The 19,524-nt window shown below is 41.7% G+C and overlaps 1 protein-coding gene across 1 annotated transcript in view; it reads left to right on the plus strand.

Moving 5' to 3' along the window:
• LOC100657273 (mismatch repair endonuclease PMS2) overlaps positions 1 to 19,524 on the plus strand; it is a 90,016-nt gene that overhangs the window by 59,600 nt on the left and 10,892 nt on the right. The window contains 2 exon segments of the mRNA XM_064294819.1: positions 1,225 to 2,110; positions 16,188 to 16,355. Of these exon segments, the coding sequence (XP_064150889.1) occupies positions 1,225 to 2,110; positions 16,188 to 16,355 (1,054 nt within the window).

Consider the following 19,524-nt stretch of genomic DNA (forward strand, 5'->3'; position numbering starts at 1 on the left):
AAGTTATCCCATGAGACTATGGTCCTAAGCCTTTCAGCTGAGTAAACCAACCCTGTGAGTTGTTTGGGAAGTCTCCTTAACAGTGACCCCTATGTGTTTTATTGTATATGTGGAGATATATGCAGCACACACAAACACATATGTACACATACCTACAGAAACACCTATACGTGCACAGGCACGCACTCACATACACCTTCCTATACACAGATGTGTGTACGTACCTACCTGTGTAACCACACACATATTTTTTGGTTGTTATTACTGTTGTTGTGGTATTGTATATATTACAGCATTTACAGAGCCCTGGTGGCACAGTGGTTAAGAGCTCAGCTGCTAACCAAAAGGCTGGCAGTTCAAACTCACCAGCTGCTCCTTGGAAACCCTATGGGGCAGTTCTTCTCTGTCCTATAAGGTCGCTATGAGTCAGGATCTACTCAATGACAATGGGTTGTAATATTTACTGAAGTATTCTCTTTTTCTTGTGCACTGCTTAGCATCTTCATTTACCTTGGTCAGATTGTATAGACTTCACTGGTATTTGGTGTATTGCCTTTCCCATTGCCAAAAATTTACCCACTCTCTAGAAAGCGAATCCCCCTCTCTCTCCTCTGATCCCTGATACCCATCAAAGAACGTTGCTTTCTGTGTGTATATCTGTTCTTGACTTTTTGTAATAGCGGGACCACACAATATTTGTCATTTTGTAATTGACTTATTTCACTCAGCATAATGTCCCCCAGATTCATCCATGTTATATTTTGCAGACTCTTCATTATTCTTTATTGTTGTGTAGTATTCCGTTGTATGCATATACCACATTTTGTTTATCCATTCATCCATTGATGGGCACTTAGGTTGCTTCCATCTTTTTGCTGTTGTCAATAATGCTGCAATGAACATGGGTGTGCCTACGTTTATTGGTGTCACTGCTCTTAAAACTCTTGAATATATAGCTAGGAATGGGATTGGTGGATCATAAGGTATTTCTGTTTCTAACTTTTTGAGGAAGCACCATTAAGCTGTAGTCTTCATGGTAGCAGATTGCCAGGGCTTTTCTCCCAAAAAGCCCTGGGTGGGTCTGAACTGCCATCCTTTTGGTTAGCAGCGAAGTGTTTAACTGTCGCATCTCTTAGACATTTACCTAGGCAGCTACCTTTACCAGTGCTCTTTATTCCATTTCAGTCCAATACCTTATCCTCGTCTTCACTTATATCTACTCAGGGAAAGTCGTGAAAACGCACTCGGTGGAGATGGAAAAGCCTTTGCCAGATAAACAGGAGAGCCCTGCTTTGTTCCGGACTCAAGGAGAAGAAAAACGGGCAGTGACTATTTCCAGACTGAGGGAGGCCTTTTCTCTTCATCACACAGCAGAGTCCCAGCCTCAGGGCCTGAGAACTCCTGAGCCGAAACAGGGTGCTCCTGGGCCAAAAACAAGAGTACCATTTTCTAGCACGTCAGATACGCTGCACTCCCAGAAGCCTGTCTCTGGCAGGGGCGTGTGTAGCCCTCAGGACGAGGGTGTGCATCCAGGCGAGGGCCCCTGCAACCACAGGGACACGGTGGAGATGGAGAAGGACTCGGGGCACAGCAGCACCTCAGCGGGTTCAGAGGTGGAGGACAGTACCCCAGAGACGGGCAGCCACTTCAGTAGTGACCAGGCAACCAGCTCCCCTGAAGATGGAGTTTCACAAGAAAAGGTAAAATCATGTGAGAAATCACCTGAAATGGACCGTCCTTTTTCAGATGTGGAATGCCACACAGACCAGGAAGATACTGGGTATAAATGTAGGCTTTTGCCTCAGCCTACTAGCATCTCATCCTCAAACATAAAGCGTTTTAAAAAAGAAGAAATTTCTTCAAATTCTGACGTTCCTCAAAAGTCGATTAATCCTGAAAACAGTTCAGTATCTCTGGTTGATGTAGCCATTAAGATTAATAAGAAAATTGTGCCTCTTGACTTCTCCATGACCTCTTTAGCTAAGCGAATAAAGCAGTTACATCAGCAAGGACAGCAAAGAGAAGACAAACAGAATTACAGGCGATTTAGGGCAAAGATCTGCCCTGGAGAAAATCAAGCAGCAGAAGATGAGCTAAGAAAAGAGATAAGGTAAAGTTTTTTCTTAAGAGTACTTTGCTTCTTTTAGTTACCTGCTTTGATTGAACCGAGAACTGTTCCTCAAGATTCAGGTTTTGCTGCTCTTGGTGTCTTTCGCTCTCGACGTTCTTGCTGTGCCCTGAGGGGTGTCTCTACTTCTGGCTGTGTGCTTGTGTGTGGCCCTGATGTGGCATCAGCTCCCTCTGCCTGACAAGACAGTCCCCTGGGGCTCTTCCCTGCACCTCAAACTTGACACATCCCAAAACAGACTCACCAGTGCTCTCCCTCTCTTCCTTCTCATAGAACCCTCTATCAGATTCTAATTTTGGAGTCAATTTTGACCCCACAGATTGGTCATTAGCCTTACCAGTACATCCTTGGCAATGATTTTTGCATTCATCAACATCTTTTCATTGTCTCTCACATCCATCAAATTAAAAAACTGTTTGCTGTTTTGTCGATTGCAACTCATGGTGACCCCACGTATGTCAGGGTAGAACTGCGTACCATTCACGGTGACCCCACGTATGTCAGGGTGGAACTGCGTACCGTTCACGGTGACCCCACGTATGTCAGGGTAGAACTGCGTACCATTGGATTTTCAGCGGCAGGTTTTTGGGAAGTAAATTGCCAGGCCTTTCTTCTGAGGCACCTCTGAGTGGACTCAAACTTCCAACCTTTCAGTTAGCAGCCAAGTGCTTAATCATTTGCGCCACCCAGGCACTTGTCTGTAAAATTAATTTCCTTTAAGTAGCCCTTTTACCATGCTATTCTGCTGCTTGAAAACTTTGAAGAATTTTTCCTGGAATTTTCTTGCCATTTCCTGTCCATTACTCCAAATGTTAATCAATGCCTTCTTGACCCCAGTTTCATTCCTCTTCCTGAAGATTTTTCATCTCACAGTGATTTCTCCCTGCTTTGAACTCGTAGCAGGTTGGGAATGCATTGTTGCTTATTTTCCATTTTAGTATTAGGAAAAATTACATATAGCACATTGTCAAACCTGTGATTTTAAGAATATTGTCTACAATAGGCTAAGTATAAAAGAGAGTCAGCTTAAAGAAAGATATCGATAATACAGATAATAGAAAACACTAATTGCTAGCACTTTTTTTTTCCCTTTCATATTCTTTCTATAAACTTTTAGAAAAGAGTACTCCCTCAGCCAGTGTCAGGAGAATATATGTGCTGAAAGGAGGCTGGGACAGGTCTCCAAGACTGTTTCCATTAACAGTCAATGAGGACTCAGTACCCATAACATTTCTTTTTTTAACTTGGCTGCCAGGAAGCCCAGAGCTGTGATTCTTTTTAATTTTTATAATTTTACTGTAGTAAAATATTATTGTTGTTGTGTGCTGTTGAGTAGATTCCAACTCATAGAGTCTGACCCTATAGGACAGAGCAGAACTGTCCCATAGGGTTTCCTAGGCTGTAATCTTTACAAGAACAGATCACCGGGTCTTTCTCCTGTGGAGTGGCTGGTGGGTTTGAACTGCCAACCTTTAGGTTAGCAGCTCAGTGCTTAACCACTGTGCCACCGGGGCTCCTGTAGTGAAATATATGTAACATAAAATTTTCCATTGTAGCCATTTTTAAGTGTACAATTCAGTGACATTGCTGTGTTTTTACACAAACAGCATGTGCCTTCTACATTTGTTTGCTGACTGTCTTAGTCATCTAGTGCTGCTATAACAGAAGCACCACAAGTGGAGGGCTTTAACAAAGTGAAATTTATTTTCTCACAGTCTAGTAGGCTACAAGTCCAAATTCAGGGTGTCAGCTCCAGGGGAAGGCTTTCTGTCGTGGGGGTCGGCTCTGGAGAAAGGTCTTTGTCATCAATCTTCCCCTGGACTAGGAGCTTCTCCGCGCAGGAACCCTGGTTCCAAAGGACACACTCTGCTCCCAGTGTGGCTTTCTTGGTGGTATGAAGTCCCTCTGTCTCTCTGCTTGCTTCTCTCTTTTATATCTCAAAAGAGATTGGCTCAAGACAGAATCCAATCTTGGAGTTTGAGTCTTGCCTCATTAAAACAACTGCTGCCTATCCCACTTCATTAACATCATAGAGGTGGGATTTATAACACACAGGAAAAACACATCAGATGAAAAATGGTGGACAATCACACAATACTGGGAGTCACGGCCTAGCTAAATTGATATACATATTTTTGAGGGACTTAATTCAGACCATGACACCAACCATACCCCGACCCAGAGGTATTTTCATCAGCTCTGCTATGCCAAAAACCCACTGCCGTCCAGTTGATTCCGACTCATAGCAACCCTCTAGGACAGAGTAGAACTGCCCAATAGCGTTTACAAGAAGTGCCTGGCAGATTCGAACTGCCGACCTCTTGGTTAGCAGCCGTAGCACTTAACTACTACGCCACCAGGGTTGGCTATGAGTTGGAATCCACTCGACAGCACTGGGTTTGGTTTTTTTGTTTTCTGCTATGCCAATTTTTTTTTTACACCTTGATGTAAAAAAAATTAGCATAGTACACTTACGAAAATACCTCACGGGGGGCTGCTTACCTGGCAAACAAACGTAGAAGACTTTCGTTACTTGTGTAAAAATGCAGTAATTGGATTCATGATGCTGCTACCACTTTTTTTGATAATAGTATGCAATATTGTGTTTTTTTAAAATGTGCTGAATTCTCTTAAAATATTTAACTTTTATCTTCTTAAACTTTTTGTGTGTGTTTTCTTTCATCTGTTACTGAGATGTGCTGTGTCGTGTACAACTCAGTAATTACGTTGCGTTCCTATGGAACTTTTAGTCTGTACCACACAAGTTTTGCCTAATTAAGATTATAAGTTCTCAAACAAGTATTACTTTTTTTTGTTGTGAATATATCGTGTAACAAATGGTTTGCCTTTGCAGTATTATCCCCGTGTCCAGTTCAGTGACATTGTGCTCATTTTGTTGTTCAACCATCACCCTTACCTGTTTCCACATTTTCTCGTCATCCTTAAGAGAAGCTCAGTGACCCCCAGACAGCGAGTCCCCCTTTTCCCTTCCCTCCTACCCATGCAAGTATTAAATTTTCTTCTTCCTTTGATGTTCATAGTGCCAAAGGTTTTCAGGAACTTCTTCCTTTAAATAGTCTGTAACTAGTGGAAGTGATATTTTAGGATGTGATATAGGGACTGTGAACCCTGAGGGATTCAGTGATCCCGATTCCTTCACACACAGTTACACAAAGGAAGTGATTAATAGGGTGTCCTAGTGAAAACACTAGACTGACTCTCTGCTAGAATTATAACAAAGAATTTTATTGAAGGAAAAACAAGATTGTTTTGCGAAATGGAGAATCACATGGGCACTCAAACAAGGGGCAGTGTGTGTTGCTGGCTTGCAGGGAGGGCAGTGAGGTATTTATTAGGCAGAGCAAACAAAGGCAAAATGGGCTTACATCAAGGGGGTGCAGGGGAAGGAAGGAAAAATTTACAAAGGGTTGTCAAACTACAAACTTTCCTAACGTCAGTTTCTAGCCTAATATCAATCTTTTTCCCAATACAAATTGACTGAACAGTATTTCGGAAGGAAGCCCTGTAAACATTCCTGTTGTGGGGGGTTTAGTGACTATACACTAGCCAGCTCACCTCTAGTCCTTGAAATGTGAAAGTTGACTGGTTAGGAAGGAGATTAAATCAGCTCTAACTTGAAAGTTTTTGAAATGTAAACATTGCCATCTGGCTAGGAGGGAGTGAGTTAGGGTCCAAGCGTTCCCAGGGTGAATTGCCTGAGAGCAGTGAGATTGCAAGATGATTGACGTGAAGTAAGGCCCACGTCTCTACTACTCTTTGTGTTACAAGCAGTTAAAACTTTCATAGGAAGCCAACTTGTCTTTTGTAGAAGGCAGAGCCAGCCTTCAAACCTAGTTGCAGCTTAATTTAAAGTAAAATTTCCATTTAGGTCTGGGATTAAATATTTCAATCATGCCAAGTAGCCCCAATTTTAAGGCTTGCTTATTCATGGGAAAGATACGATAAGGTATCCCAAATTAACCCCAAGCTATCTTTTTATCTTTGGATTCTTTTAGCCCCCTCAGTAGGTGAAATTAACTGTGAATTTCTTTTAATAGAGATTTTGATTAATTCAACAAGCATTTATTGGTCACCTACTGTTGGGGTTCTTAAAATTTTGGTACACGGAAGAATCACTTAGGAAGTCTGTTAATGCAGAACCTTGTACACAAATTTTCCTTGCAGACTATTCACAGTAACCAAAAAGCAGATACCACCCAAGTGTCCATCAGCAGATGAATAGATAAAGTGTGGCATATCCATACAATGGGATGCTATTCGGCCATAAAGAGGAATGAAGTTCTGATACATGCTGCAGCGTGGATGAACCTCAAAAACACGCTGAATGAGATAAGCTGGTCACAAAAGAACATGTATGATTCCATCTATAGGAAATATCTAGAATAGGCAAATGCGTAGAGACTGAAGATAGATTTGTGGTTACTAGGAGCCAGGGGGAAGAAGGAGTGGAGAGTTATTGCTTAAGGAGTACAGAGTTTCTCTTTGGGGTGATGGGACAAATAGTGGTGATGGTTGCACGCTGTTGTCATTTAACGCCACTGGGTTGTACATTTGAAAATGGTTAAAATGGCAAATTTTATGTTGTGTATATTTTACCACAATTAAAAAAAAAAAATGCAGAGCCAGTGGCCAGCCTCCTGAGATTGTGATTTGGTAGATGGGGGGGAGGCGGGGAGCGGGGCAGGAATCTGCATTTTGACAAGTACAGCAGCACCAGGTGGTTACTTTGAGAAACCCAGATCCGCAGCTGCTGGGCAGCCTCAACTTTTATTCTGATGAGGAAGAGTATGGTTTACTTTTACCTGAGAAACATGTTTGGAGTTAAGGATCAGGCAGTAATTGGAGATACTGAAGTAGGGTTTATCTGCTTTTGCTTTTTAAAACATCCATATTTCACATCCCAAGCAGTCACTGAGTTACAAACGTCTGACTTAATACACCCTGTAGTTATGAACCAACCTGTGAAGCCTGTCATGTTAAAAATTCGAGGTACATACAATGGTTCATAATAACAAATAGGCACTACTTTGCAACACACATCAAAACATTGTTATTATTACTGTGTTATTATGTTAAAGATGTTTTAGTGTTTCTGGAAATGTTTCTTTAATGTATTTTAATGCATAGAAAGGTAGACTATATACTAAGACAAACATTTGACTAATTGACATTAGATACAAACCGTACCTAACTGTTCCGACTTACGTACAAATTCAGCTTCAAGACAGATTTAGGAACTGAACTTGTTCGTAATCTGGGGACTATACAACTAAATATATCAGGTTCTCATGTTTTGCTGCTGCTTCGTCATTTGTTTAAGCCAGGTGCCTGGTGTTGAGTTTACAAGGGGAGATTTACCTGCCAAAACCCTGAAACCCTGGGTCTTTAGGCAGCACAGGCTCTTCCCCTGAGGACTCTACCTGGTAACCAGAGCACATTTGGACAGGTCCTGAGAGCGGGGAGTCAGCGCCGGGGAGCTGGTATTTGTGCCAGTTACCAGTGTGCAAGGAGCCCTGGTGGCACAACAGTTAAGCACTCAGCTGCTAACCAGAACGTTGGAGGTTCGAACCTACCCAACAACTCTGCAGAAGAAAGACCTGGTAGTCTGTTCCCATAAAGATTACAGCCTAGGAAACCTCGTGGGGCAGATCTACTATGAGTCAGAATCGACTCGATAGCACCCATCAACACCACCACCAGTGTAGTGCCTCTCAGCTCCAAATCCACCCGGCTTTGCCTTCCTGGTGCAGTGTCAGACATTGTCAGTAGAAGGCGCCAGAAGGACACTGCAAGGCATAGCAGGAGAAGGACAAGGGGCTCCTCTCCTTGCTTCTCTTTTTCCTTCCCACCTGCAGTACAGCTGCCAGCCGAGTGCACCGTCACTTACTACCAGTATTGCTCTCTGGCACACCAGCCAACTTCCCTGCCACCCAGCGGGCTACAGCACCCACAGGCCTGAACCTGGGCCTTGGTGGATGGGGGGCCTCCCCCGAGAGTTCCGTCTTTGGGTACTCTCCCTCAGCCCTAGAGGTAGTAGCTAGTTCTGCATTTGCTACTCTTATATTTCTTAGCTTAGTAGTTCACCCCTTTTACTAGTTTATAATAGTTTGTTAAATTTTCCCTGTTCAAATTACTAGTGTGGTTTTTTTCCCTGGTTGAATTCAGACTGATACAGAATTGGTCCCAGGAATGGTCCCAGGAGACAGATCCTTAATGATAGGATTTGGGGATTGGTCATGACCTTGGGCTTGAACTCAATGTTGAGCTCAATGCTAATAGAAAATATTGTTAGATGCCGTCAGATTGATTCTGACTCATAGCGACCCAGTATAACAGAATAGAATTGCCCCATAGGATTTTCTGGTCTGTAGTCTTTATAGGAGCAGATCACTAGGTCTTTTCTCCAGCAGGGTGCTGCCGGGTGGGTTCAAACCACCAACCCTTTGGTTAGCAGCTGAGGACTTAACAATTGCGCCACCAGGACTCCTTCATAGGAAATGGGACACTAGTAATCCACGGTGGGCAGAGGCAGCACGATTAATCACACTGTCACCTGCGATGATTGTAATGACGTGTTAGCTGAAATAGGTGCCTGCCTTGGGAGCCCAAGTGGCTGCCGTACATGAGCAGAAACGATGGCAATCAGGAAACTGTGGCGTGGAATGGCGCGCCCTGCGCACCCTGGAGCACTTACAGAAACAAAGTGGTAGCTCAGGTCCCTGTCTGAGAACCAGCTTCCATGACAGCTTTAAACGACGGATTTCTTGTAGCCACAGGGCTGATATTGATGGAGATCAGTCTTCACAGAATTTAGTTACGTGGTTGCAGAATTACAACCTCTGTTTCTCATGTGAAGGTTAAGGACGATGTCTGGTGTCTGGACTCTGCCTTGTATCGTGTTTAATGGCGCTTTGAAGCCACCCACCGGAGCACCCAGGGGGTGGGTCCTTCTGTCTCATTGCCCAGGATCTGTGCTGGGGCTTGCAGATACTAGAAGGACTGATGTCCAATTTTGGCAAACAGGTACTCTTTTATACCATTGGTGGGAGTGTACGCTTTTACAGATTTTCTATCAGAGTAAAAAACGTACATATCTAATTCCATTTCTAGGGATTAGCTTATAGAACTACTCACACGAGTGAGCAGATTTATATATAGGAACGTCTGTTGCAGCTTTGTGTGTATTATTGAAATTGGAAACAACTGAAATGTCCTCCAGTAGAGAAATGGTCAGACAGATTGTGGTACGATGAGTTCCTATATGGCAATTAAAAAGAATGACACAGATCTATATGTATGGGTCTGGAAAATGTCTGAGATGCGGTAAGTGACAAAGGGAGAGTGGTACGAAGAATATGATTTTTTTTGTTTGATTTTTTAATAGTATTGTGTCTTCAGTGAAGTTTTACACAGCAGTTGAAATTCCCATTCAACAATTTCTATGCAAATTGTTCAGTGAAATTGGTTACATTATTCACAATTCATGACCATTCTCAGCATTTCCTTTCTGGTTGTCCTCCTTCCATTAATCTAGTTTCCTTGCTCCCTTACATTTTCATCTTCGTTTTAAAGTAATTGTTGAGCGTTAAGGTCTTTTTTTAAAAAAAAAAAACATTTTATTGTTGTTTAAGTGGAAGTTTACAGAGCAGGTTGGTTTCCCATTCAATAATTTATACACAGCTTGTTTCATGACATTGGTTGCAAACCCCTGAATGTGTCAGCACTCTCCCCCCTTCTTCTCTGGGTTCCCTGTGTTCATTTGCTCAGCTTTCCTGTTCCTACCATCCTTCTGAACTTCGCTTTTGGGCAAATGCTGCCCTTTAGGTCTCATGCTGTTGATTGCTCTGAAGTATACATTCCTTACTGGAATTACTGCTCATTTTATAGACCTGTCTATTTTATGGCTATATTGTGATCTCCAGGAGTGATTTCAGTTCCAAGTTTGAAGGGTGTCTTTTGAAGGGTGTCTAGGGACCATAGCCCTGGGGGTTCCACCAGTCTTTATCAGAACAGTAAGTCTGGTCTTATGAGTTTAAGTTTTATTCTGTGTTTCTCTCCTACTATGTGCGAGTCTAGGCTTCCTTTGATTTTGCCCATCCTAGTCATCTATTCTTCAAGAGAGACTGAGGAAAGCGAATCCCTCAGAGGAGCGTGCTACACATCAAGGAATGCCAATCTTGGAAGTAGGTGTCAAGGAGGTGTCTTTCCCATTCTCACTTGGCCACTACTCATTGGAAACCCTGGTGGTATAGTGGTTAAGTGCTACGGCTGCTAACCAAAAGGTCGGCAGTTCAAATCCACCAGGCGCTCCTTGGAAGCTTTATGGGGCAGTTCTACTCTGTCCTGTAGGATCGCTATGAGTCGGAATCGACTTGATGGCAAATTCCGACAGGTTTGGTTTTTTTGTGTGTGTGTTCATGACCTTCTATTGTGATCCCGATCAGAGCAGTTGGTAGTCGTAGCCAGGCACCATTTAGTTCTTCTGATCTCAGGCTAGTGGAGACTGTGGTTCATGTGGTCCATTAGTCCTTTGGACCAATTGTTTCCTTCAGTCTTTGGTTTTCTCACTCTTCCTTGCTCCATACAGGGAGAGACCGATTATTGTATCTTAGATGGCTGCTTGCAAGCTTTTAAGACACTAGTTGCTACTCACCAAGGTAGGATGTAGAGCATTGTCTATATGGATTGTGATAGACCAGTTGACCTAGATGTCCTCCAAGATTATGGTCCCTGTCACTTAAGCCTAGTATCTCAGTCCCAGGAGGTGTATGGTTATGGCTAAGAAATTTTCATGACTGTGTCCGCTGTGTGCACTGTTGCATACATGAGTATATTTGGAGCATGTACACGTATATATGTACATGGGTGTACTTACATATGCTCTCCTGCCTCTGTTCAGCTTACATATCTACCTGTGTTTCTACTTGTACATTATTGTTATTACTATTTTCACGGGATTGTATATGTCTTAATTTTTACCATTGTTGCCTTTTACTCTTGCGTACCTTTCCTTGTCTTCCTTTACCTTGATTATGTTGTGCTGACATCCCCCCATGTTTTGTATTATCTCTCCCTTCACCAAAGTTAGTACATGTCTACTGTGTAGTTAGTTTTTCCTTCCCATCCCTCCCATCCCTGGTGACCATCAAAGAATGTATCTGTGTGAAAATTTTTTCTTGACTTTTATAAGTGGTCTCGTGCAATAATTGCTGTTTTGTAATTGATTTATTTTACTCAACATGATGCCCTCCAGATTCATCCATATTGTGAGCTGTTTCACGGATTCGGCATTATTCTTTAACGTTGAGTAGTATTCCATTGTGTGTATGTACCATAGTGTGTTTATCCATTCATCTGTTGATGGGCACTTAGGCCGTTTCCATCTTTTTGCTACTGTAAATAGTGCTGCAGTGAACATGAGTGTACCTATGTCTATTCGTGTCATGGCTCTTATTTCTTTAGGATACATACCCAGGAGTGGGATTGCTGGATTATGTGGTATTTCTCTTTCTAGCTTTTTCAGGAAGCGCCATATTGTTTTGCATAACCCAACCCAGTGCTGTTGAGTCGATTCTGTCCTACCCTATAGGACAGAGTAGAACTGCCCCATAGAGTTTCCAAGGAAAACTCTATGTTTTGCCTAGTTGTACCATTTCACATTCCCACCAGCAGTGTGTTAGAATTCCAAACTCCCCACAGCCTCACCAGCATTTGTCGTTTTCTGTTTTTTGATCCGTGCCGTCATTACTGGTGTGAGGTGGTATCTCGTAGTTTCGATTTGTGTCTCTGTAATGGCTAATGACCGTGAGCATCTCTTCATGTATTTGTTGGCTGCCTGGATGTCGTCTTTGGTGAACTGTCTTTTCCCGTCCTTTGCCATTTTTTAATTGGGTTTGTCTTTTTGTTGTTCAGTTGTTAGAATTTTCTGTAAATTTTAGAATGTATGTATCATAGTCAAAATTTTTTTCCCAGTCTGTGGGTTCTCTTTTTACTCTTTAGGAAAAGTCTTTTTTTTTTTTTTTTTTAATTTTTATTGTGCTTTGAGTGAAAGTTTACAAATCAAGTCAGTCTCTCATACAAAAATTTATATACACCTTGCTTTATGCTCCTAATTGCTCTCTCCCTAATGAGACAGCGCACTCCTTCCCTCCACACCCTCTTTTTGTGTCCATTCCGCCAGCTTCTGACCCCCACTGCCGTCTCATCCCCCCTCCAGATAGGAGCTGCGAACATAGTCCCATGTGTCTACTTGATCCAAGAAGCTCATTCTTCACCAGCATCATTGTCCAGTCCAATACCTGTCTGAAGAGCTGGCTTTGGGAATGGTTCCTGTCTTGGGCTAACAGAAGGTCTGGGGACCATGACCTCTGGGGTCCTTCTAGTCTCAGACCATTAAGTCTGGTCTTTTTACGAGAATTTGGGGTCTGCATCCCACTGCTCTCCTGCTCCCTCAGGGGTTCTCTGTTGTGTTCCCTGTCAGGGCAGTCCTTGGTTGTAGCCGGGCACCATCCAGTTCTGGTCTCAGGCTGATATAGTCTCTGGTTTATGTGGCCCTTTCTGTCTCTTGGGCTCATAATTACCTCGTGTCCTTGGTGTTCTTCATTCTCCTTTGCTCCAGGTGGGTTGAGACCAATTGATGCATCTTAGATGGACGTTTGCTAGCATTTAAGATTGCAGATGCGACTCTCCAAAGTGGGATGCAGACTGTTTTCTTAATAGATTATATTATGCCAACTGACTTAGATGTCTCCTGAGACTGTGGTCCCCAAACTCCTGCCCCTGCTATGCTGGACTTCGAAGCATTCAATTTATTCAGGAAACTTCATTGCTTTTGGTTTAGTCCAGTTGTGCTGACCTCTCCTGTATTGTGTGTTGTCTTTCCCTTCACCTAAAGTAGTTTATATCTAGTGTCTAATTAGTGAATACCCCCTCCCCTCCCTGCCTCTGTCCCCCCTCTTGTAACCATCAAAGAATATATTTTTCTCTGTTTAAACTATTTCTCCAGTTCTTATAATAGAGGTCTTATACAATATTTGTCCTTTGCAACTGACTAATTTCACTCAGCATAATGCCTTCCAGATTCCTCTATGTTATGAAATGTTTCACAGATTCATCATTGTTCTTTATCGATGGGTAGTATTTCATTGTGTGAATATACCATAATTTATCCATTCATCCATTGATGGGCACGTTGGTTGCTTCCATCTTTTTGCTATTGTAAACGGTGTTGCAGTGAACATGGGTGCGCATATGTCTGTTCGTGTAAAGGCTCTTATTTCCCTAGGATATATGGAAAAGTCTTTTGGTGGGCATAAGTATTTGATTTTCAGGAGGTCCAGTTGTCTAGTTTATCTTCTGCTGTTTGTGCTTTTTGAATTATGCTTGATAGTCTATTTATGCCTTAAATTAGGGCTCCTACGTTTGTCCGTATTTTTTCTTCTATTATCTTTACGGTTTTAGGTTTTACATTTAAGTCTCTGATCCATTTTGAGTTTGTTTTTGTGTATGGTGTGAGGTATGGATCCTGTTTCATTTTTCTGCAAATGGATATCCAGTTTTGCCAGCACCATTTGTTAAAGAGACTATCTAGTCCCCATTTAATGGATTTGACCTTTGTCAAAGGTTAACTCTCTGTATGTGGGTGGTTTTATTTCTGGCTTCTCAATTTTGTTCCATTGGTCTGTGTGTCTGTTCTATCAATACCAGGCTGTTTTTTTACTACCGTGGTTGTGTGGTAGGTTCTCAGATTCGGCAGCGTGAGGCCTCCTACTTTGTCCTTCTTCTTCAGTAATGCTTTACTTATCCAGGGCCACTTTCTTCTCCATATAAAATTGGTGGTTAGTTTTTCTATCTTGTTAAAGAATGCTGTTAGGGTTTGAATCGAGATTGCAGTGTATTTGTAGATGACTTTGGGTAGTAGTGTCATTTTCACAATTTTAAGTCTTCCTAGCCATGAGCATGGTATGTTTTTCCATTTATGGCGATCTCTTGGTTTCTTGCAGTAGCGTTTTGTAGTTTTCTTTGTATAAGTCTTTTACGTCCTTAGTTAGGTTTATTCCTCGGTTATTTTATCTTTTGGGGGGCTGTTGTAAATGGTATTGTTTTCCTGATTTTCTTTTTGGAGTTCTCTTGGTTAGTGTAGAGGAATCCAACTGAATTTTGTATGTTAATCTTTTACCCTGTCACTTTGCTAAATCATTCTGTTAGTTCCAGTAGCTTTCTTGTAGAGTCTCTGGGATTTTCTATGTATAGGATTGTGTCTTCTGCAAATAGGAATAGTTTTACTTCTTCCTTACCGATTTGGATTCCTTTTGTTTCCCTATCTTGCCTTATCGCTCTAGCTAGGACTTCCAGTACAATATTGAATAAAAGTGGTAATAAACAGCATCCTTGTCTAGTTCTCATTCCGAAGGGGAATGCTGTTAGTCTCTCTCCATTGGCAGTAATGCTGGCTGTTGGTTTTATATATATGTCCTTAATTATGTTTAGAAATTTCCTGTCTATTCCTATTTTGCTGAGAGCTTTTATTAAGAATGGATACTGGACTTTATCAGCTGCCTTTTCTGCATCAATTGAGATGATCATGTGATTCATTTCCTTTGTTTTATTTATGTGGTGAATTGCATTGATCGATTTTCTAATGTTAAACCATCGTGCATACCTGCTATGAATCGTACTTGGTCATGGTGTATAATTTTTTTTTTTGTATGCTGTTAAATTCTGTTGGCTAAGATTTTGTTGAAAATTTTTACACCAATATTCATTAGGATATTGGTCTATAATCCAGTGGTATGTTTGCTCGGCTTTGGAATCACAGAGTGAATTCAGGAGCATCCCTTCCTTGTCCACGTTCTGGAATAGTTTGAGCAGGATTAGTGTCAACTGTTCTTTGAATGTTTGGTAAAATTCTCCTGTGAAGCAAGTCTGGGCTTGGGCTTTTTTTTTGTTGGGAATTTTTTTTTTATGATCTCTTCAATTTCTTCTTTTGTTATGGGTCTGTTTCAATTTTCTGTTTCAGTTTGTGTTAGTTTAGGTATGTTTCTAGGAATTTGTTCATTTCTTCTAGGTTTTCAAATTTGTTGGGAGTACGGTTTTTCATAGTATTCTGCTATGATCCTTTATATCTCGGTTGGTTCTGTTTTAATGTCACCCATCTCATTTGTTATTTTGGTTATTTGCATCTTCTCATTCTTTTTCTGTGTCAGTTTGGCCAGTGGTTTGTCTATTTTATTGATCTCTCAAAGAAGCAACTTCTAGTCTTATTGTTTCTATAGTTTTTGTGTTTTCTACTTCATTTATTTCTGCTCTCATCTTTGTTATTCCCTTTTTATGGTAACTGTGGGCTTCTTTTCTGATCTTTTTCTATTTGTTTGAGTTCAATTGCTATGAATTCTTCTCTAAGCACTGCTTTTGTTCTGTGCCACAGGTTTTCGTATATTGTATTTTCATTCTTGTTTGATAGTAGGAATTTTTTTTATTTCATTTTTAATTTCTTTTATTACCCCGTGGTTTTTCAGCAAGATGTTATTGGTTTCCATATGTTTTTAAAAAATTGTTATTATTTTTAATGTAAAGATAAAGGTCTGGAAGGATACGCACCAATTTTTGTTAATAGTAGTATTGTTGTTAGGTGTTGTGAAGTCAATTGTGACTCATAGCAACCCTATATGACAGAATAGAACCGCCTCATAGAGTTTTCTAGACTGTAATCTTTATGAGAGCAGATACCCAGTTCTTTCTGCCATGGAGCTGCTGGGTGGGCTCGAACTGCCAGCCTTTTACTTAGCAGCTGAGCACTTAATTCTTGGGTCACCAGGGCTCTGTGGAAGGATATAGTGTACGCCAATTTGGTAATAGCTAATGTTGTCTTGGAAAGTTGGATGAATGAATGAATAATGCTTTCTTTAGAAAGTGGGGTTATTAGGGACTTTCTGTATTTTGTGTTACTGTCTGAATTTTTTGTTACAGCGTTCTGTTTTATAATCAGAAAAACAGACTTTTTAAAATGCCTTATAATTTGTCTGTTCTCTGCCTGCAGTAAAACAATGTTTGCAGAAATGGAAATCATTGGTCAGTTCAACTTGGGATTTATAATAACTAAACTGAATGCGGATATCTTCATAGTGGACCAGCATGCGACAGATGAGAAATACAACTTTGAGATGCTGCAGCAGCACACCGTTCTCCAGGGCCAAAAGCTTATTATGTGAGTTCATTTCAGTGTTCAGAATTTTCAGTGTAGCCTCACTCAAAAAGTTTAACATCTAACAGTCTAATATGTGTGTCTGTATATAATGGTTTTTGGTTGTACATAAGCAATCTTAGCAGGTACTTTTTTTGTTGTTGTAAATGATCGAAGCAATTTTTATAGTATATAAAAATAAACCAGTTGCTGTTGAGTTGATCTCAAATCATGGTTACCCCACTTGTGTCAGAGTAGAACTGTGCTCCATGAGTCTTTTAATGGCTGATTTTTCAGAAATAGATTGCTAGATCTTTCTTCTGAGGTGCCTCTGTGTGACACCTCAAACCTCTAACCTTCCGGTTAGTAGCTGAGCATATTAACTGAATGAAAATTCCAGAACGCTTAATTTTGCTCATGAGGAGCCTGTACATAGACCAAGAGGCAGTTGTTTGAACAGAACAAGGGGATACTACGTGGTTTAAACTCAGGAAAGGTGTGCATCAGGGTTGTATCCTTTCACCACACTTAACTCAATCAGTATGCTGAGCAAATAATCTGAGAAACTGGACTATATGAAGTAGAACACGGCATCAGGATTGGTGGAGGACTCGTTAACAACCTGTGATACACAGATGACACAACCTTGCTTGCTGCAAGTGAGGACTTGAAACCACTTACTGATGAAGATCAAAGACTACCACCTTCAGTCTGGATTGCACCTCAAAATGAAGAAAACAAAAATCCTCAGAACTGCACCAGTAAGCAACATCATGACAGATGGAGAAAATATCGAAATTGTCAAGGATTTCATTTTACTCGGATCCACAATCAATGCCCATGGAAGCAGCAGTCAAGAAATCAAACAACATATTGCATTGGGCAGATCTGTTGCAAAAGACCTTTTGAAAGTGTTGAAAAGCAAATATGTCACTTTAAGGACTAAGGTGCACCTGACCCAAGCCACGATATTTTCAGTTGCCTCATATCCATGTGAAAGGTGGACAATGAATAAGGAAAACCAAAGAATTGATGCCTTTTAATTATGGCGTTAGTGAAGAATATTGAATATACCATGGGCTGCCAGGAGAATGAATGAGTCTGTCTCGGAAGAAGTACAGCCAGAATGCTCCTTTGAAGCAAGAATGGTGAGACTTTACCTGACGTATTTTGAACATGTTATCAGGAGGGACCAGTTCCTGGAGAAGGACATTATGCTTGCCAGAGGGTCAGCAAAAAAGAGGAAGACCCTCAACAAGATAGATTGACACAGTGGCTAAGACAATGGGCTCAAACATAACAACGATTGTGAGGATGGTACAGGATTGGGCAGTGTTTCATTGTGTTGTACATAGGGCCACTATGAGTTGGAACTAACTTGATAGCACCTAACAACAACATAGATTGCCAGGCCCTTCTTCTGAGGTGCCTCTGCGTAGTCTTGAACTTCCAACCTTTCAGTTAGTAGCTGAGCACCACCCAGGAATTCCTACGATGTTGTTGTTGTGTGCTGTCAATTCAGTTCTGACTCATAGCGAACCCATGTGACAGAAGAGAACTAACCCATAGGGTTTCCGAGGCTATAATCTCTATGGGACCAGACTGACAGGTCTTTTCTCTTGCTGAGCTGCTGGTGGGTTCAAACTGCCAATCTTTTGGTTAGCAGCTGAACAATTAACCACTGTGTCACCAGGCTCCTTTAGGGACTCCTATAATACTTAGTGTTTGCAGTTCATAGAATTTATGTTCAGGAAGACAGCACCAGCCTGTGTGTCGGTCCTCATCTGTAGATGAAGCTCAATGGACACATTGTCATTGCACAATATGACATCTCTGTCATTTCCCCAATTGACTGTTTCACACCGATCACCTTACAAGGTGGTGTAGAGGTACATCATGCAAAGCAGAAGCCTTTTCTTAAGCAAAGGAATGAGAAGAGATTGTGGATGTTTGGTTGGGAAAAACTACATGGAAAAATAAACTGGGATCCCAGTAGAAGGAGACCCCAGCATGGAGAAAGGGACCATAAAGCAGTCACTCAGCTTGGAAAATTTTTTTTTTACTGAGTAATTTATTTCCTTTATTTCCTATGGAATGCATTAATTGTGACTTCAGTAGGAGTAAATACATGGTACTAGTAAAGACATTTAGTAAGTTACTTTATAATACTAGAATATTCCTGGCCTTTTATTTTTTAGCCATTTTGTTTATAAGGTCTAGTTTTATTGTGTTTCAAGTTGACCCAGAGAATCCCAAGACGTTTTGGACCCCAGAGGGACCACATGTCAGGATTTGAGGATCAAGACCAGCGTTCTATCCTGTCTTTCAAGGCCTTTCCTAACCCCTCTCCCCCTCGTTCCTATAGTTGAGCCCCTCTGGCCATCTTTCATTTTTCCTTGACAGGCCCCATGAAGTCCTATATGGCCATTAACAAGGATGAAGTAGGATTGTATGGGTGGCTCTGGAAATCCCACAGGTCCAACATAGGGCTTTTGCCTAACTGTTCTTTGCCTGGAAACTTGTCTCCCCCCTCACCGCCCCGTCCCCATTACCTAACTAACTCCCATTTACCTCCAGGTCTCAGGCTAGAGGTTGCTTCCTCAGAACTTCCTTGACCCCATCCCCAGGTCCAGTCTCACTTACTGTGTGCTGTTAGGGCACTGGGTGTCTTTTTTTCCTAACTCTCACTGTAGATTGTAATTATATTAACTCTCTGATTGATGTCTTTCTTCCCCACTAGATCCACTTGTTCCATGAGGGCAGAGACCCCGTCTGTGTTTGCTCCCCATTCTGTCACCTACCTTTCGCAGTGTTTGTCCTAGGAAACACTCAGTAAATCCATGAAGGGAGGCTGTGGTGGTTAAAGTTGTGTGTCAGCTTGGCTGGGCCATGATTCTCAGTGGTCTGGCAGTTATGTAATGATGTAGACATCCTCCACGATGTGATCTGATGTGATCAGCCAGTCAGTTGTAAGAGAATTTTCCATGGGGTATGGCCTACATCCAATGTATATGTGGATGTTCTGGCAAAGCTAACTTGCTTGCTCTGGATCCTGTATTCTGCTTGTTGTCATCTGACCTTTGGTTCTTGGGTCTTGAGCCAGCAGACTGCTGTACTGCCTGCCGATCTTGGGATCCATCAGCCTCTTAGCCTCTGAGCCAGCAGCTTTCCGTCTGACCTGCCCATCTTGGGT

This window comes from Loxodonta africana, chromosome 12, assembly GCF_030014295.1.
Source record: "Loxodonta africana isolate mLoxAfr1 chromosome 12, mLoxAfr1.hap2, whole genome shotgun sequence".
In the NCBI taxonomy this organism is placed as follows: Eukaryota; Metazoa; Chordata; class Mammalia; order Proboscidea; family Elephantidae; genus Loxodonta; species Loxodonta africana.